Source organism: Vespa crabro, chromosome 6, assembly GCF_910589235.1.
Source record: "Vespa crabro chromosome 6, iyVesCrab1.2, whole genome shotgun sequence".
In the NCBI taxonomy this organism is placed as follows: Eukaryota; Metazoa; Arthropoda; class Insecta; order Hymenoptera; family Vespidae; genus Vespa; species Vespa crabro.
The window spans coordinates 9,097,619-9,117,618 of NC_060960.1; the positions used below are offsets into that span (position 1 = coordinate 9,097,619).

Below are 20,000 nucleotides of genomic sequence, written 5' to 3' on the forward strand. Positions count from 1 at the left end.
TCATATGATTTAGACATTACCCAAAAGTACTGGTCAGTTAACATCGAAAGGACCGATGGAAAGAAGGAGACCGCCATTACTCAAAGGAACAAGTAAAATAAAGGAGGTAAATCATATAACGACTGAAATTCTAATTATTTTCAAAGTTTTATAAAATTTTACTTTGAAACTGTAAATAAAAATGCTACGTATAATAATAATAAAAATTATTTTATAAAAATATAAACATTATTTTATATAACAAAAGAGAGAACGTTGTAATATACATTTGAATTTCGTGTCTGCTTTAACTAATTTTCTATTGGACAATTCGAAATGCGACAAGTTTAAATTAGCCAATAGGCTAAGACATGTAGAATAATATTCCAATTATGAAATATTATTAATTTAAAAGATAACAATAAATGTTTAAACTTATTTGATAAATTAAATTAAATAATATAATATATTTTGTGTTTATTTATACATTTGTCAAGTAATAATTCGAAATAATTAATTACTGATTTATATCAATATTTACCATGACAACACATAAACATAAACATAATCTATGCAAGAAATAGAATGGGTACTATTTGATCTTCCTGTTCTTTATATTATCATATATTACTTATAAATAAAAACTACTTATATTAAATTTGTATAAAATATAATTAAGATGTGTTGACAAGAGTAATGTGATATTTTTACAGTGAAACATAACCTATATTAAATATTGAAATATATTTTTATAATGTAATATTCAGAGATTTATGTTTGGTTTTTTTTTTATTTTTTTCTTATAAATATTTGACGTTATTATATTTTCTTTTTATTATTTTTATTTATTTTATTATAGTCTGAAAGAAAAATTAGTAAAATGGAACCTACGTATAGTACAGTCAGTTGTTCTGGGGATGATGAAGAAACACTTTCACCAGAAGCTTTAGTCAGACAAAATTATGAATTACGACATCGATTAGAAGAAGAAGCAGCAAGTTATAAAAGACGTTTAGATACTTACCGACAAGCTCAACAACATCAAGCTGCTCTTGTTTCTCGTTTGCAAGCTAAAGTAAATTTGTATTCCTTTTTATACATTTTTGTATCTATGAGACAACTTTCTTTTTTAATATGTAATAACTTAATTTTTTTTTTTTTTTTTGGATAAATAATAATAAGTAAATCAATAATTCTTGTAAAATCAATTATGTAAAAAAAGAAAATCTATAGAGAAAAATTTGTAGGTTTTACAATATAAACAAAGATGCTCAGAATTAGAAAGTGTGATGGCTGAAACTGCTGCAATAGATAATAGTAAATTATCTACTCAATCACAAGGTACATCTGCATTAGATGTTGCACATCAAACACTTAGAGAGATGCGTGAGGAGCAAATTCATGATTTAGATACTGCATTAAAAAAACTTGCAGAGGAACGTAAAAAGTAATTATTACATAAATAGTAATAATATAATATTTTTACACGAATAACATAGTGTATAATATTAAAAAGAATTTTTATATTTTTTTCATAATGCATAGATGTGAAAAATTATTAGAATTAAATACATCCTTGAAGGATCAATTAGAAGAGACTAATCAAACAAATGAAGCTCTAACAAATGATCTTCAAAAACTAAGTAATGACTGGGATATTTTACGAGAAGAATTGTCCATAAAAGAAGAAGAATGGAAAGAGGAGGAACAAGCTTTTAATGATTACTATACCTCTGAACATAATAGATTATTAAATCTTTGGCGAGATGTTGTATCTGTAAAAAGATTATTTGCAGATATTAAATCTTCTACAGATAGAGATTTATCAAAATTAAGTAATCAAATTACATCTACTACTAATGATATTGTTTCTACATGTAATAATACAAGTATTTTTATGAAGATGCAAACAAGTATAATTCAACCGTCTGTAAGCGTTTAATAATAATAATAATTATTATTATTATTATAATTTAATATAATAATATTATAAATAACGTTGAAAATATTTTTATTTTCTAGGTATCTCAGCAAATTCAAGAATCACAGATGGTAATTGATATAAAGTCAGAAATGGGATTGCTTAAGCAACAATATGACATTGCACAAAATGAAATCAGGATGAAGGATGATAGAATTAATCAATTGATACGTGAAATACATGCATTGGTATATAAATTTGTAAAATAATAATACAAATTAAAATTAATATTTTAGATATAATTTTGTTTCTTTTCATATAGGAAGAAAGATGCGGAGAAGCAGAAGCACAAACAAACAATATAACGCGTATGCAAGAAGATATAGAAATTTTACAAAATGCATTAAGAGATATAGCTCATACTGTTATTCAAGATGCTGAAACTCGTGACAGTGAGAGTACACAACCACCTCCACATGTTCATTTGTCACCTACTGGACCAATTCCTCAAAGATCACCAAGACGTGGAGCAAGAACTAATACTATTCCAGCTTTTGCTGAGAGTACTATTAGTGCCGTTCAAGCTGCCTTACATAAATATCAATTAACAATACACGATCTACAAGTACATGAATATTTACAAAATTTTACTTCTTTGACAAAAAAAAAAGATCTACAAAAACTTATTTAAAATAATACTTTCATTATAGGTGAAGTTACAAACTCATAAAGAACAATTAACATCATTTCGTAAGCAAAGTGAAAATGCTGAAGAAAATGTACGAAGTTTACAAATTAAAATTACAGAAATTGTTGGTGAATTAGATGCAACACGTTCTCAATGTACACAACTCGTAGAAGAGAAAGAAGTTTTACATAAAAATTTAGATACCATAAAAATGGAAAAAAATGTATTAGAAAAAAATAGAATGGAAATCAATGCCATGGTATAATTTATTTTTTTCTTTTTTTTTTTTTTTTTTTGCAAATCTTAAATATATTTATTATTTGTTTCTATTTTTAAAATATCCAAATATCCTTTTAAAGGTTGAAACATTAAATGCAGATTATGAAAAAATACAAAAGGCTAATAATAAATTACAAAAATTGTGTGATAGTTTGGAAGATGATAAATTGTATCTTCAAGGTGAATTGGAAAGATTATCAAAAGATGCAGAATTACGGTAAACTATAATTCCTTTTCAATTCTTCTTATATACCAATATTTTTTTTATGTTTTTTTTTCTTCTTCTTTTCTTATTTACTAATAATTACTGTTGCATAATTTATTTCAGCGAATTGAGTCTTCGTTCAGAAGAAAACAGATGCAGCAAAATGAGAGAAGAACTTTTAACGCTACAAGAAGAATTGAATAAAACGTACTTAACAAAAGATATGTTGGAACAACAAAAATTAGAGACAGATGCATTAATCTCACAAATAGAGAAAAGTAAAGGTAAAGTTTTCACAATATATATATATATATATATATATATGTATATGTGTGTGCGTAAATAAATTTTTATTATTTTATATCTTTGTTATCTAATAATTATTAAAATTTTAGGAGACATTGAATTAGAATTGGAACATGTATTATTAGAAAAATCTGACATAAAAGAAGTGTTGTTAAAATTAGAGTCAGTTTGTTCGAATCATGAGCAAGATAAACAAAGATTGCAAGAGGAATTAAAGAAGGTATAATCTTTTTAAATTATAAAAAAAAAAAAAAAATAAACATGCATTTGAAATTTTATTTATTTTAGATCACAGAAGAGAAGAATAAGCTTGCTAATCAATGCGCAGATCAACAAGGAGATTTAGGTTCCTTAAGAAAAGAATTACTTCAAGCGGAACAAACGCGTTTAGATTTGGAATCGGAAAAGGTTACGCTTAATGAAAAAGTTAAATTTTTAGAAATTGAAAAGGAAAAAATTGAAATGGAATTGAGTCAAATAACTCGCGAGCGTAGCGATTTAAGCAATCAGCTTTCTGTACTTGCACGAAAAAAAGAAACATTGAATGAAGAATTAATGAGAATAAGACAGAGATTAGAACAATCTAATGAAATGAATTCAAGGATTAACAGAAGCTTGGAAGATCTTGTAAAAGATAACGAAGAAAAACAAGTATTTATATTATATAATATAATTATAATTTTTTGAAGTAGCTCTACAAAAAGAAAAAAAAAAAAAAAAAAGAAAAAAAATTCCAACTTACGTTATCTCACATTTTTAGGTACTTTTAGAAACAAATGAAAAAGAACTTCAAAGATTACAAGAACAATTAGCTTCGATACGTTCTGAAAAGGAAACGTTAGAGGGAGTTTTATATGACACACAAACTAATTTAGAATCAACTCATATAAAAAAGTCTCAATTGGAAAAGGAACAAAAGGAATTATTGATAAAACAAGAAAGTTTAAAAGGACATATCGGAAGATTAACTAAGGATTTGGAAAATAATCAAAAACAATCGCAAGATATAAAACAAGCTCTTGCACAACAATGCTGCGATCAAGAGGCAAATTTTCAACAAGCCATTTTTAATTTAAAAAAACAAAATGAAGAAAATGTGAAAAAATTAAACGAGGAGAAGGTATATATATGTATATATAATATTAAATACATTTTACTTTCTCAAGCTATCATACCAAAATGGTATTATTAATCAATTATAATTTTGATTATAGGAACAATTGAAGATAACGTTAGAAAAGAGATTACAACAATCTTTGTTACAACTTGGCGGGGAGAAAAATGATGAGATTAATCAGTTGCGACAAAGAGTTGAGGAATTGCAACAACACATTGAAAATTTATGTCAACAGCATGAAGAAGTTTTACTTAGGGCTGAAAACGATAAACAGCAAGCTCTTTTAATTGGTACATTACACATTTTTATTTTTATTTTTATTTTTATTTTTATTTTTTATGATCATAAAAAAAAAAAAAAAAAAAAAGACAACTGAAACATATTTTTTCGTTGTTCTCGTAGCTCATCATGATCAACAAGCACTGATGGAGAAATTAGAGAATGCCTTGCGTGATTTGGAGGAAGAAAAAGGAAATTTGGAACGTTTAAAAAGAGATACAGCAATTCGTAGCGAACAGGATCGTAATAATTTAAATCAATTACGTGATAATTTAAATCGATTTAAAACAAAATTAGACGAGACCAAATTGAAGGGCGATGAAGATAAATTGAAGCTCGAATTAAAAATCGAAGAACTTTTGAAAGAACGTGAATCCGTTCAAAAGGAATCGGAAGAACTTAGAATACAATTGCATGTGGCAGAAGATAAATTAGACGGACTTCATAATCAATTGCATGAGACTGTTAGAAAATTGAAAGACGGTACCTTTCTTTTTGCTGTTTTTTTTTTTTTTTTTTTTTTTTTTTTTTTTTTTTTTTTTTTTTTATATATATATATAATATTATGGATTAATATGTAAATAGATTATTATTAAATTGACAATTTATTGTTAAAGCCGAAAATATTAATGATACATTACGCAAAGAATTGGTTGACGTTCGACGACAATTAACGGATTCAACATTTGAAAAGGAAAAATATAATACAAGTAACAAAGAGTTAAGAGAACACATTAAACGTATAGAAGGTGAGAAACGTGAACAAGGAAGAGCATTAGAGGAAACGTATCAAAAAATTGCAGGTATTATATTTGATTATTGAAAAATAGAAGAACTTTTTGTATAACCGTAAAAAAAAAAAAAAGAAAATAATTTTTAGAAATTTAATATTAGAATTATTTTTTTGTCATAATTTTTATCGATCTTGCTTTCTTCTTTTTTTTTTTTTTCTTTCTTTTTTTTTTCATCGAACATAGCATTAGAGGATGCAAAAACGGCGATGGAGGCAGAAAGATCTCGTTTTCAGGCTCAGCTTCGAGATATGGAACGTGATATGTTACAAGTACAACAACAATTTCGTCTTACGCAAGACGAGTTACAAAAATCTAATGAAAATAATGCACAGGCACAGAATAACGAGAAAGAATTACAGGCTAGATTAGCCAATGAAACGGAAGAACGAGAACGTTTGCAACTACAATTGCATCAAATTAAAAAACAGGTTTGTTATTATATTCGACTTTTTTTTTTTTTTATTCTACAAGAACAATAACGTTTCGAGAATTTTTCTAGGTATTGGATTTAGATAATAGTTTAGAAGTGACCAGACAGGAATTAGGTAAGTTACGATCTCGTGGAGACGAAGAGGATGAAAGATGGAGATCCCGTGAACAAGAATTATTGGTACGATTGGAGGATAGTCGTTGCCGTGAAAGAAAACTAGAAGATCAAAAGCATAATTTAGAAGTATGCTTAGCCGATGCTTCTCAACAGATTCAAGAACTTAAGGTATTCTTTTTTTCTTTTCACCTTGAACGAGAAAGGTGCAATTTCTTTTTCTTTTTCTTTTTATTTTTTTTCTTTTTATTTTTTTTTTTTGGATCATCCACAGTACAACCTGTAACGCATTTTATATTTAGGCACGTCTTGGAGGATCCGAAGGAAGGGTAAGAGCTTTGGATGCTCAATTATCTCAATTAGAAGTTGCTAAAAAAGAAGTGGAACAGAAATTGAGTAGCATTGGTTTAACATTACGTCGTATAGCTGGCATTCAAATGGACGGTTCCGTAAATATGCCGTTTAAATTAATGAGCCCTTCGAGAAGATGGAGTCCTGCGAGAGGTGTGAAATTGATTAAATTGAATTGAATTGAATTGGATTGAATTGAATTGGATTGAATTGAATTGAATTGATATTTCTTTATTACATCTTTTTTTTTTTTTTTTTATGTGTTTTACTATAGGACACGAACACGGTGATACTAGCAAAGATATTGTGATCGATATTGATCCAGAAGCTGTAAGAAGAGGCATGAGATTACTTATGCAACAAGTGGCACAAATCGAACGTGAAAGAGTACGTAAAAAAATTATTCTTTAACGTGTAAATAAAGTTATTCTTAAAAATCATATTTTATTTTTACATTAAAGGATGATTATAAAACCGAATTGTCTAGTTTAAAAACGCAACTTGGCGAGTATCAAGAAAATCAAACTAAAGTCGATGAAAAATTGAATAATTTATTAGCTAATATGAGGATTATACAAGAGGAGAAAAATTCTTTGGAGGCTAAAATGTCCCAGAAAGAAACAAGCCATCAAAGCCAAGTATAAGAATTATAAAATATATTAATGAATTGTTAATAATCGAATTTTATGTGAATATTATTTTTTATTATTGTTTTTAGATGGACATTTTACAACAGAAGACAGACGAGTGCGATCAACTCCGTGAAAAAGTGATAAATCTTGAAATGATTGTTAATTCTGACACAGAAGAAAAGAATTTATATGAAGTAAGATCGATTATCGATAAAAAAAAAAGAAAAAAAAAATAAAAAAAATGAAAAGAAAAAGAAAATAATTAATTTATATATTAGGAAAGATTATTTTCTTTTTTTTTTTACGGTTTTATCTTTTTTTTTTTTTTTCTTTTTTAGGAAAAATTAGATAAGATGAAACAGGCATTGAACAGAATGGAAAATGAAAGACGTAATTTACAAGAGGAACTTAATAAAAGTGAAGCTCGTGCAACGAAGTTAGAGTTACAAAGAATGTCATTGGATGGTGATCTTCAAAGATTACAAATGATGCTGCAAGAGAGAGAAGCAAATATACAGGTATTTTATTATACACGTATGTAAAAGTGTTGCCTATCGTCGGGGGTGCTAATCTTTCTCCGATATTATTCTTTAATAATAAAAGAGTTATAACAATTCCTCGATAGATGGCTCTAGATGAACGAGCGCGAAATTCAACATTTCTATTGGTTAACAGATAATTATTGATAATTAATTAATTGTTTTACTTTGATTAGAAATTACAAGATCGATGCGAAACTCAAAATCGTACTAGTGCTGGTTTAGAAGAACGTTGTGCATCGTTAAAATCTACGATAGAACAATTGAATCTTGCATTGGAAAAATCATTCAATACAGAAAGTGAATTGAAAAATGAAATTAATATTTTACAACGTAATCTCATGGAAACTACTACGTGTTCACAAAATAATAATGAAAAATTGAAACAGGTATGTAATTGGCAAATTATCTCAATAATGATTACATCGGTTTTCCTATAAAATTACACATGGTATTGACACATTTAATTGTAGTTACAGAAACAGCTTTCAAATACTGAAAATGAACGCAGAGTCTTGGCCGAACGTTTGGATTCTATTCAACAATCTTTGAGTGATTTAAGACACATGAATCAAAATCTTCAAGATCAAGTTGCAAGACTGCAAACTGAATTAGCTAATAATGAAGTTCAACGGTCAGGTTTAGAAGCACAATTGAGATTAACTAAATGGCCGCAAGAAAGTAGTTCGGATAAAGACGAAGATTTGATGAGACAATTGCAAATCATTCAAAGAGAAAAAAGTGAAATGCGAGGAAAATTAGATGCGCTCAATGACAAGGTATTATTAAAAAATTATTCTTAAAATATGTATTATACTGTTTTTCTTTTTTTTTTTTTTATATGTGTCTTAAAATTTAATTAATAACACAGGTGAAGTTATTAGAAACTGAGAAACGTACTTTGGAAAATCAAGTATCAACTTTGAAATCTGTTGGTACTCGTAGTAAAAGTTATGAACGTCCTGAGAAGGCACATATCGAATTATTAGGTAGCTCTTACAGTTTTGACAATTTAGAACAAGAAAATAGAGAGTTAAGATTGAAAATTCGAAGATTAGAAACGCAATTGGCAGAAAAGGAAACCGAATTGATAAGAGCTAAATCGATTTATACGCATTCATCACATTCTATATTAGAATCCAGTAGAGATAGAACAGGAGAGATAGAACGATTGAGAGCGGCACAATTACAAGCTGAAAAGTTATTAGAGGCGAGGGAACAAAGTCATCGTCAACAAGTTATACGCCTTGAAAATCAGGTGATTTTTATTCCTCTTTCTCTCTCTCTTTCTATATATATATATATTAATGAAAATTAATGAAATTGTCACTCTTTAGATTCAATTATTGCGAGAGCAACTCAATCAAGAAATTAAAAGACGTCAATTATACGTTCTTCGAAGTTCACGAGCTGGTAGGGAAATGCAACAATTAAGACAAGCATTGGGTGATTCATTAAGAACTGTAGCACAAGATCCATCTCTCGATGCAGTATTATTAGAACACGAAGCACGAAAACTAGATAGTACACTCACGAGTACAACTAGTTTACCACCTTCATTAGCATTGGCTCCACCGTCAACGTATGATAGATCTTCCACTCCATCACGATTAGAAAAGACATAATTTTGGACTGAAGAAAAATTTTTAAAACTGCCATTGTTCAAGAAAATATATTCAGGTGAAATAGTATAATGATCTTTCATACATATATATATATATATATATACATATATATTGAACTGTTGTTTGATATTCTATTCACAAATAATCATAATTAGACTTAGATTTCTCTTTAAAATGTAATATTTATTCATGATATAGCTTATATTCTTTTTAAGCAATTTATATCCTAACAATGAGTGTCGTTCTTTTCAGCATTCTATGATTTTTTGAATATAATGACTTCTAGATGACAAAATTTTTATTTAGATAAACTTTATCTTGTTAAATTAACTTTTTATAATAAAATATTATGCTTCCATTAAAAATGAGCTAATAATTATTTTATTAGCGAAAGAAAATATTGCATTACAAAACAACTGTTTTTAAAAAGTATATATATATATATATATGTGTGTGTTTGTCATAAGTTCAGGATATATTAGAATTTACAATATGCTATTAATGTGCGCTAAAATTAAGATTTTTATAGCATTATTTATATTATTACATTTTTTTTTTTTTAATTTATATACTTATATACACGTATTATTAGATCAAAAAGTTTTTATAATGTGATAGATGGGACATGGAAAAACCATCGTAACGTTTACTTAAACCGTCCATATAGACAATAGTTATATTCCTAATATATTTACGATTTAGGAAATAACTAATTAATAATTGATTTTTATTTTGAAATGTTTAAAAACATTGAAAACTTATATAAAAAAAAAAAAAAAAAAAAAACACAAAAAAAAACAAAAAAAAATCAAAAAACATGTAGGGATTTATATGTAAAAGAGGGCAGTGCCTATAAAATATATCATAACAGTAAGAATAATGCTATGTTTAGTCTTTATTAGAGACTAAACAGTTATCAAACAAAAGCATTGTAGAAGATTGCTTCTGATTATATATTAGATGAAAATTAGGGTATTTTACACTAGGAAAGTATTAAAAGTGAAAATGTAGGTTGCAAAGAATGGATTGTGTCTGTTCTTTATAATTAAGAATATAGACATTCAGTCCAGAGATGAAAGCATAATCTAGTTCGTTTAAAATGACATGTTTCTATGTAAAAAAAAGAAAAAAAAAACAAGTACAAATATTCGGATAACATATTTCTAATATGCCATAGAAAATTTGAATTGGCAAACTCAAGTAAAATCGTGTTTCTGTTTTTTTCTTCAAAACTAATGATCAATTTGTTTTTATGGTCAATATGTTTTATAAATTGTATTATTATGATCGGACAATATTGTCACATCCGTCACTATATTGTTTATGCTATATAAATCAATTTACAAGAAATATTAATATAAAACAGGAGACATAAGTTTCAATGCAATCAATTGTAACTTCAAGAAATTTATATCGTACACTTTTGTAACATCATGTTATTTCACGCGTTTGTGATTTTATAAAAATATATGTAGTTTAATATTGCAAAATGAAATAATGAATTGTCTATGAAATAGGCTTATCAAATAAACGATGTAGTTACATTTAAATAACAATTGCAGTTCTCTCTATATTATTTTTTATATGGATTTCATAAAAAATTTTTGTTATTCATTTGTCCCATTTTCAGATATATTTCTTTTTAATTTTTTTGTTTTATACCTTGGTATAAACTTATGTCGCCTCTTTTGACCAGCTTTTCCTTCAAATAATTCTGAAAATAAAATATTTATTAGAAGGAAATTCTGATTAGAATCATTTTTATAATAATCTATGAAAAAAATTTCAGTAAATATATTTACCCTTCTCAGGTTCTTCTCCTACTTCTTCTCGATAATATTGAGCATCATCATCTTCTTCTACAACACCTTCTTCAATAGATTCTTCTGCAATTTTTTTCTTCTTTTGCATTCCTTTTAATGATTTTTCTTTATGTTCTTCTCTATTCAATTCTTTCTTCTTTTTATTTTCCTCTTGTATCTTTTTCCTTTTTTCTTTAAGCTTTTTCTTCTCCTCCCGTTTCTTTTGTATCTGAAGCTTTTCCTCTTCAGTTTTATGAATAAACTCGTGAAATAAAACCTCACCATCGAGAAGTCCACCTTCTACTTTCATTAATTGTAACGTAATTCTTGGTCCTAATTCAGAAAGTCTAATAGCACTAGTAGTATTTTCATGATTTCCTCGAGATGATAATTTTTGCGATAACGTAACGTGACTATTAGGATCGTCTTCTGCTTCGCTTTCGGATACTGTCGATTTTGTCAAAAATTCTGAAAAGTCTTGACATTTCGAAAGATTCGGTATTTTAGCTCTAACTAATTTTCTAACACTTTTTGATAAACCAACGGGTACAACTTTAATAGCATAATGTCTAAAATCAATTGTTTTTGTAGTCGTATTATAATTTAAGCATACGCAACGACGAATTGTACTTAAATCAACCTGCAAATATGATAATCATTGCATCAAGTTCAATGAATCAAAATACATTTAGATTTCTTGTAAATAAAACTTACATTAGTTAAATTTATAGTTGGGAACATGTTTTGAAACATTGAAGCTATTAATTTTAATTGCATACCCTCTCCGCTAAAATTATTTAATACAATTAAAGGAGAATTCTTAAAAGCTTCCTCAAATACCATTTGTTTTTTTAATGTAGATACCACATCTTTGGATAATGAGAAATTATGTACTTTAAAAGTGAGCGTCGGCCCTCTGGGTAATCTATTGTATAAATATTAATTGTTCAGTCTCTTATTAATGCTAAAAGTTATATATCACTAATAAAACTAATAATATATTTACAAACCTGCAGAGTTTAAGATACATCCCAAGTTCTGTTCTAGTAAAAATACATAAATGACTAACGTGTAATACACCGGCAACCGATACAAAATCTTTAATACTATTACGTTTTCTAGCTTTTAATGAACTAGCAGTAAATGGTTCCATAATTCTACGAAAATCCTTAGTTAATTCTATTATATGTTCTCCTGGTAGACCACGATGAATTACAAATGAGTGAGGAGCTTTCACTAATTCTTCCTTTTCTTCTGTATTTAATTGTTTATTTCGTTTAACACAACGTCCCTAAAAAGATTAAGTATTAATTATGCATAATAATAAAGCATAATTAATATCTATATACTAAATTAAATTACCTTTTTACGGTGACCCATCTTTTATTTTCACTTTGAGGTTAAGTTTAAAACCACGTATTCAACTTACACAATTTTATTTCCTTAAAAATTGTTTTATTAAAATCTTCTTAAAAATTATTTTATCACTATATTTATAGCACTCTATTTATATTTAATATATTTTTATTTAATATAAATTCATTTTATATACAAATTTATATCATACATTTAATTACTGCCACATTGCGAGGGATAAATACAAACACCAATGAGCGTGCGGAAATGGCGATCGACGAGCCATCTATAGGTAAATCGGGTAACCAATCTCCTTCCTGGATAATTACAAATGTTATTGTAAGCACTACTCATAATTTGTTTATGTCTTTAGATATTATGTCTCAGACGGAGAACGAAGTCGGTACGCGTAAGACGACATTTTACACGTTTCCTAATATACATTGATTTTTAACTTTTATTTCAAATAGAAGTGTCTAAAATATGTTTTCCTTAATTTTATAAAATCAAAGTAATTTCATTATATATATAACATATAATAATAGAGAGAGATAGAGATATGAAATTCATTAGAAAAATATTATTTTACACGTATATACACACATTATCTTGCATTAGTCAACGGTTTCACGATGTTACCGTAACACGCAAGACGATATTATGTATATAATATTCCTCACTTTTATCACATCAGACAGTCTACGAAAGTCAGTCGAACACTTGTTGATTACTTGTCAAGTATTATCAATCATTTTATTCGATTAATTAATTTGTAGAGTAATTTCAATCAATCATAATCCATATGAGATGGAATTAGGTTATGATAAATAACAAAATGGACGATTGATTATGAACAAATCAAATCACGTTTAATTAACAAATGGAATCCGAATGATCGAAGAAACGTAGAGAGAAAATATGTAATAAGTATTAATTGTAATATTGTCAAAGGAATTAACAAGAGTAAGTACATCGATTAAATAGTTCGTCAATAAATATTAATTATTCAAGGATAAACAATTCTAATGCGAGTAATATTCATGACAAAGGGTGGCGCATGTAGTTACAGACGCATACATAAATAAATTTCTCGACACGTATACGCTTCATAAGTAACATCGTGCCAGTTAATTTCAGCATAAATCCTGGAAATCCCATAGAATAGGAGGAGGAAGAAAAGAAGAAAGAGGAGGAGGAGGAGGAGGAGGAGGAGGAGAAGAAGAAGAAAGAGGAGGAAAAAAGAGAAAAGAGGGAAGGTCTAACAGGCAGGGTGGGTTTAGAATCGTTGGGAATCGCGGGAACTTCGGTGTAGCTCGTTAAGCGAAGAAAACTTCTCTCACGGTCCAAAGTTCACGGCCAACCTTGCGATCTTTATCTACGCGAGCTATGTGAGAGCCTTTAACCCGTTCCACGTTGAAATTGCGTCTTCAATATAAGGACTTAGGACGTGTCATGTTTAACGTCGAAGGGACTAGAAAATTTTTCATAAAAAAAAAAAAAAAAAAAAAAAACAAAACAAAAATTAAATAAGAAAGAAAAAGAAAAAAGAATTATTTTTTAAATTAGAAAGAAAATTCATTCCAATTCACTCGAAATTCTATTCTATTCCCTTATTTTTCTTTTTTTATATTTCTTTTTCGTTTCGTACATTGGTCTAGGAAAAATTTTTTTCTTCTTCTTCTTCCTTAGTTCCCCGCCGTGCTGCTCTTTACCGATTATGTTTTCATTTCTCTGATTTGTCGGCGACGATGCGGATAATAGCTGCCATACGACGTACCAGCTACAGAAGATAAACGCTTAGAGTAGAGAGGTAACGTCTGCCATATGCTAGGCTGAAAACCGGCCGTGATTTTTGTCGATGTTATGCTAGTGGCGTGAGGAATTCGAAAAACAGAAAACTATAATGCCCGAGAGAACATTCGCAAAATATGTATGTATGTATGTATGTGTGTATATATATATATATATGTGTATGTACGTACATAGATACATATGTTGGCAACGATAGAACGCTGTTTCGAGGTTAGGAACGAATAATAATCTGGCTTATTTCTCTTGCAAAAGAAAGAAATAAATAGATGAAGAAAGAAAAGACTTTTAAAAATAAAGAAAGATACGTGAAACGACATAATTATAAGGTTAAGTTCAATTATATATATATATATATATATATATATATATATATATATATATATATAATATACATATAAATTATTTATTATAAATTATAACATTAATTTATTATAAACTCTTCGTAAAGGTTATATAAAAAGTAAACATCATTGGAACAAAGATATGTATGTCAATACGGGATTTAGGTTAGATTTTATTTATATGTGTTTTGTGTGTGTATGCATATATATGCATATATATATATATATATATATATATATGCATATATATGCATATATATATATATATATATATATATAAGATCATGCATGAGCATGGTCAATACGAGACCAAAAGAATTTCTTTTCTCAATGTCGGTACGTGATAAAAATGTTTCTTTTCTATCTCTTAATATACCGTAGGTGAAACCAATAGAATCTCGTATACATATTTCACATTGGCAAAGAAAATAAGGTGCAGCAGACGGCGTGTACCACGCCTCAACGCACTCCTACCTTACTGATCCCGATTGTAACAGAGCTTGTGCAGGATTATTCCCGTGAGCGTGTTTCGATCTTAACAAATCGAAGATAGGAAGAAACTCGTTTATGCCGCAGCTGCTATTTATATACGATTAATGCGAAACAAACAAACAAATAAATGGACAAATGAAAGGAAAAAAAAAAGTAATCATTTCGTTGAAGGATAATAAATCGAAAATTTTGAAGCAAAATTAATAATATAATGTCTATATATATATATATATATATATATATATATGTGTGTGTGTGTGTATATAAAAAGTAATAGTATAATATAGTCATAAAGTTTCCAGATAATATTAAAAAATTCATTACTCTTTTTTTTCGCGATCTTTTAAACTTGTAGTTTTACGATCTGAATAAAAGAAAAAAAAGGAAAAAGAAAAAAAAAAGAAATAGGTAAATCAAAAATTAATCTTTTCAATATATTCGATAATTTTTAATATTGCCTAAGAGAACTTATTGACTTGTCATGCGAGTAAAAAGAAGAAAAATACAAAAAAAAAAGATAAAATGAAAAAAAAAAAAATATAAGAAATAACATATTTTTGTTGTAGCTGTTTGTTTAAAGGCAAACGAAAATGATCGAAAAATCTTCGTTCGTAATAAACCAATTGGATATCAATATAAATTAAGTACATGTAGTGTAAAAATATATAAAAGAATCAATTTATACTTTGGTAGAATCGGATTGAGTACAACTGCAAGAGCTGCATGTATCGCACGTCCATGAGGACGAAGACGTGCTAGAATTTGAATCGCTCAGTTTTGGCGGTAGAATGTTGTCGTATAAATCGTCATGGCCGAGGAAACACTTGAGGATCGACGACCGAGACCGATTTTCTTCCGTAGTTGAGAATGAGGAGGAGGTGGAGGAGGATACTATGCTAGTTGAGTCACTCAGATTAGATCTTTTCACATTTGGCGGAAGTTCACTAACTTCGTCGTAATTCACCGTGGTCACACCGTACATATTGCAAATAATTCTTTCCGGTTTTCTCATTAACATTTTATTATTATCCGTCGAATCGTTGGTACGAAGAACAATTTTTCTCATCGTTTTTCTTTGATCACGTTTCAATTTTATCCTTTTAGACGACGAAATATCCTTTCGATGATTAATATTATTTCTTAAATGCGACGCCAAACGACGCCGCGTTTCTCTTACGTCGACGTATTCATTTTTTTCATTAACATCATTCTCGGACAATTCCTTAGTTCGATCGGCATTAATATCAATGTCGTTATTTTTAATTTTCAATTTCATTTTTGTCGAATTTAATTCAACGGACGTAACTTCGATATCATTATCTTCCGATGATAATTCACATTGTAAATAATTTGTCACGTCGATGAAAGTAGAATCGTTGTTGATGATAATGGAGTCATTATTTAAATCAGAGTCATTGTAATTCATTTCATTTTTAATGGGCAAATGATTGTCGTCATTGTAATAATAGGTATCGTTTGATTGAGAATTATTCGAAAGTGTTTTTCTTTCGTTATCGTTGATACATTCTCTCGATGAAAATCTTGCGAAATTTGAATTCTTGTTGCTCTTAGATGTACTGCATGGTTCCTCGAGTATCCATTTTTTATGATGATTTTCTTTCTTCAATTTAATCGACAACGATGATACCTCGTTGTAACTATCCGATACCAGTAACGATGGACTCGAGAGATAACATTGTATTTTTTTTAAACTCATCTGCTGTCAATAAATATCTATTTTTATCATTTCATTAAAAACAGGTTTAATTTCTTAATCGGCTAATTCGATCTTACTTCTGAATTATGTAATTGTATTAACGACAACTAACACTTTTAATTTATATACGTTTATCTTGCCTCCAGTGAGAGAAAGAAAACAAAAAAAAAAAAAAAAAAAAGAAAAAAAGAATGAAAAATTGCAACAAAGAAAAGTTCATGGAAAGTATTTTATTAGTTATGTGTTTTCACTTTAAATACGTGTATTTTCTTTTAAGAAATTTCATATTTTTCTTTTGTTTTATTTTGTTCCATTGTTTTAAATATTTTATACATAAAAAGAAAAAAGAAAAAAGAAAAAAAATATATATATTTATATATACATATAACAATTCTGCAATTTATTTATATTTATAATATTGCAAAGGAAATATTAGTGAAAATATTTAATTTGTTATGTTAATTCTTTTTTTTTTCCCTCTTTTTTTCTTTTTAAGATTTACACGTTTCGAGGTTATGTTGGAGATATTTCATGTAAAGAAAGAGCAAAAAGAAGAAAAAAAAAAAAAAAAAAAAAAAAAAAAAAAAAAAAAAAAAAATCCTTTCGACATATAAAACAATTTTTAAAATGTACTACATTTAAAACGGTTTCTCATATTAAATTACTCTTGTATGAGGAGGAGAATATAAAAAGTTCTTTCAAAGTAAGTAACCTTGTTATTTTATTGAGGTATCGTACCATCAATAGCATAAATGCGGTTATATGATACTAGACTATTTTACATGCATCCCAAGATAATGTAACATTAGAGGTAAGATATTACGCTATACTATCTAACATAATATTATGTAATTATAGATATTATTAAACCGTTTTTATATTGTAGTCCGTACGACGTAACACTGGCCGTCGATTGCATAAAAGTAAAAAAAAAAAAAAAAAAAAAAGGAAAAAAAACGGATTGGTTTTCTCCAATTCTTTTTCTTTTCTTTTTTCTGTTGGTTTTTTTGTTCTTTTTTTTTTTTTTTTTTTTGAAATCCTACAACTCAACGATATGTATTTATATTATAATCCTGATAATAATTGGACTTACCTTTTTTGAATAATATGGGATATCGATGTAACGTGATATTGGTCTGTACCAGGTACTACAACCACTTCTTAAATTAAAATAATATGTTTTACCTGGTATGCTTTTAGATTTGCATTTCACCCAATCATAATTATCGACATGATCGCCGAACGATCGAACGTTATTATTGAAAAATTTGGATCTTTTAGAATCTTTCTCATGTTTATTATCGATTTGTGTGAATTTCAATTTATTGTCACTGTCCGAATTAAATGTAGACCAATTATTATCGTTGTCACTTTTAGACTGATTGATATCCAACGACCAATCGGATTTCCACATTGTTTAATATTAAGAAAAAATAAAAAAAAGTAAACCAAAGAGAAATGAATTATAAAGTAAAATGATAAAAGAAAAAAAAAAAAAAAAAAAAAGAAAGAAAGAAATAAAGAGACTGATTATTGTAATATCACAATAATGAAATCGTTCGACGTAAATAAGAGTTTACATTTTTATAACGCGTCTTACACGGTACAATGAAAGAAGTACGTTGATTCAATGAAAATTGAATGCTGCATTATGACAAATCAAATCGAAAATGAGCGCCATCTTCGATAAACTTTATCCTATCTAGATTGGTAATAATTCTCTATCATTGATACGACAAATTACAGAAGTGCAACGTAAGAATATGTAATTAATAGAACTAACAGAATAAACAGATACGATTATTACACGAATGATTGATAACTTCGAGAAACTTGTCTTATTTTTAATGGAGAGATTATATGTACCTGTACATGTTTTAAGAAATACTTGTCTTTTCGTTTATAAAAAAACAAAAAAACAAAAAGAAAAAAAAAAAAAAAAAGAAAAGAGTCTAGGTATTTTTGGTCGTGTCATGAAAAAAAGAAAAAAAAAAGAAAAATTCTCGTCTCGTTTTTATTTATTTACTTATTTATCTATTTATTATTATTTTTTTTTTTTTTCGTTCGATCCTCAATAATCTCTATGAAAGTATTCAATAATTTTATTTATTTGAAAACCAACCAAAAGAAGTGCAATATATATATATATATATATATATATATATTATATAATATATTATGTCAAATAATATTTAATTATTTAATTATTTAATATAATAATATTATTATTACTATTATATATTTTAATATAAACATATTATTAATTAATGGTATATAATATATTAAATAATATATATGCATATATATATATAGCATATACCACCTGTGGCGCTATTCTGGTGGGAATTCTTTAAAACATTTTGTCGGTCTTTTAGAAAATGATTTACAACATATTGCTTGCCCATCTAAACGTTGTTTTTCCGGTTCGTTATTACGTGCGGTCTTTGCATATATATATATATATATATATATATATATATATATATATATTTTTTTTTCTCTCTTCTTTTTTTTTTCGGAACGTTTGAATTCGAAAGGAAAGAAGTTGATGTGGGATCGGGGACGTGAGTGGAAGGGAGGGTAAAATAGAGTAGAGTGGAGTAGAGTAGGGTAGGTTACGGGGTGTTAGGGGGAGGAGGTAAAGGTCCACCGGCGTGAAAAGAAATTTGACCTCGGAGCATAATCGAGACAATAGGTTTGAATCTCGTACCCTAAATTTTCCCTATAGTTCACCTTTCATACGAGATAGAGATGAAGTCCGAGGGACATCACGCTGCGAAAAGAAGGTGGAGGTGTTGGAGGAGGAGGAGGAGGAAGAGGAGATGAAGGAGAAGAAGATGAAGAAGAAGAAGAAGAAGATGGAGGAAAAGAGGAAAGAGACCCCCCTCGAGTCTACGTCCTTAAGTGAGTTTTCTTTAAAAGATCTTTCTTCTTTTCTCTCTCGTTTCTTTTCACTTTTCCTTTTTTTCTCTTCCCTTCTCTTCCTTATTTCTTTTCTTTTCTTTCGTTCTTTTTTTTCTCTCTTTTTTTTTTTTTTTTTTTTACGGAGAACCAACGACGATTACACGGTTGGCGAAGGAGGAGGGGGAAGGGGAATATCGTATGGATTTTTTAAACGTCTCTTTTACTCGTAGAAAACAAACGTAGAGAAGGAAGATGAATAATTTTTCGTTCGAACAAAAGAACGTTGCTTTTGCGATCAAGAACTTGAGAGAGATAGA

General features: G+C 28.0%; 3 protein-coding genes and 1 long non-coding RNA gene across 5 annotated transcripts in view; 2 read left to right on the forward strand and 2 right to left on the reverse strand.

Annotated features, from left to right (window-relative positions):
* Window positions 1–9,599, forward strand: part of LOC124424981 (rootletin) — a 16,305-nt gene extending 6,706 nt beyond the window's left edge. Inside the window, exons 2-27 of the mRNA XM_046964677.1 lie at window positions 14–106; window positions 839–1,054; window positions 1,227–1,426; window positions 1,525–1,909; window positions 2,002–2,148; window positions 2,223–2,525; window positions 2,611–2,847; window positions 2,948–3,084; window positions 3,196–3,356; window positions 3,468–3,598; window positions 3,667–4,029; window positions 4,139–4,498; window positions 4,593–4,785; window positions 4,898–5,257; window positions 5,392–5,577; window positions 5,752–5,996; window positions 6,068–6,283; window positions 6,415–6,616; window positions 6,738–6,850; window positions 6,925–7,101; window positions 7,182–7,289; window positions 7,434–7,613; window positions 7,811–8,023; window positions 8,108–8,413; window positions 8,506–8,892; window positions 8,972–9,599. Coding sequence (XP_046820633.1) covers window positions 14–106; window positions 839–1,054; window positions 1,227–1,426; window positions 1,525–1,909; window positions 2,002–2,148; window positions 2,223–2,525; window positions 2,611–2,847; window positions 2,948–3,084; window positions 3,196–3,356; window positions 3,468–3,598; window positions 3,667–4,029; window positions 4,139–4,498; window positions 4,593–4,785; window positions 4,898–5,257; window positions 5,392–5,577; window positions 5,752–5,996; window positions 6,068–6,283; window positions 6,415–6,616; window positions 6,738–6,850; window positions 6,925–7,101; window positions 7,182–7,289; window positions 7,434–7,613; window positions 7,811–8,023; window positions 8,108–8,413; window positions 8,506–8,892; window positions 8,972–9,259 — 5,907 coding nt within the window. The 3' untranslated portion in view covers window positions 9,260–9,599. The remainder of the gene's footprint in view (window positions 1–13; window positions 107–838; window positions 1,055–1,226; window positions 1,427–1,524; window positions 1,910–2,001; window positions 2,149–2,222; window positions 2,526–2,610; window positions 2,848–2,947; window positions 3,085–3,195; window positions 3,357–3,467; window positions 3,599–3,666; window positions 4,030–4,138; window positions 4,499–4,592; window positions 4,786–4,897; window positions 5,258–5,391; window positions 5,578–5,751; window positions 5,997–6,067; window positions 6,284–6,414; window positions 6,617–6,737; window positions 6,851–6,924; window positions 7,102–7,181; window positions 7,290–7,433; window positions 7,614–7,810; window positions 8,024–8,107; window positions 8,414–8,505; window positions 8,893–8,971) is intronic.
* Window positions 9,600–9,654: 55 nt separating this feature from the next.
* On the reverse strand, window positions 9,655–12,590 carry LOC124424953 (protein Peter pan). Its single transcript, XM_046964626.1, has 5 exons — window positions 12,424–12,590; window positions 12,072–12,352; window positions 11,776–11,986; window positions 11,062–11,701; window positions 9,655–10,973 (listed from the first exon to the last, which is right to left on the reverse strand). Exons 1-5 carry the CDS (start codon window positions 12,439–12,441, stop codon window positions 10,867–10,869), a joined length of 1,257 nt encoding a protein of 418 aa, XP_046820582.1. The 5' UTR covers window positions 12,442–12,590; the 3' UTR covers window positions 9,655–10,866.
* Window positions 12,591–12,773: 183 nt separating this feature from the next.
* Window positions 12,774–15,227, forward strand: LOC124424954. Its single transcript, XR_006942394.1, has 4 exons — window positions 12,774–13,124; window positions 13,194–13,805; window positions 14,107–14,555; window positions 14,952–15,227. It is a non-coding gene; the product is annotated as an uncharacterized LOC124424954 (long non-coding RNA).
* A 225-nt stretch (window positions 15,228–15,452) lies between these two features.
* On the reverse strand, window positions 15,453–18,207 carry LOC124424952 (putative uncharacterized protein DDB_G0282133). Of its 2 annotated transcripts, none has more exons than XM_046964625.1 (2): window positions 17,873–18,207; window positions 15,453–16,779 (listed from the first exon to the last, which is right to left on the reverse strand). In XM_046964625.1, the coding sequence occupies exons 1-2, from the start codon at window positions 18,191–18,193 to the stop codon at window positions 15,742–15,744; spliced, it is 1,359 nt and encodes a 452-aa protein (XP_046820581.1). In that variant the 5' UTR covers window positions 18,194–18,207; the 3' UTR covers window positions 15,453–15,741. The 2 variants fall into 2 exon arrangements, with proteins under 2 accessions (XP_046820581.1, XP_046820580.1); XM_046964624.1 differs by having other exon boundaries at window positions 15,453–16,782.
* Between the last annotated feature and the right edge of the window lie 1,793 nt (window positions 18,208–20,000).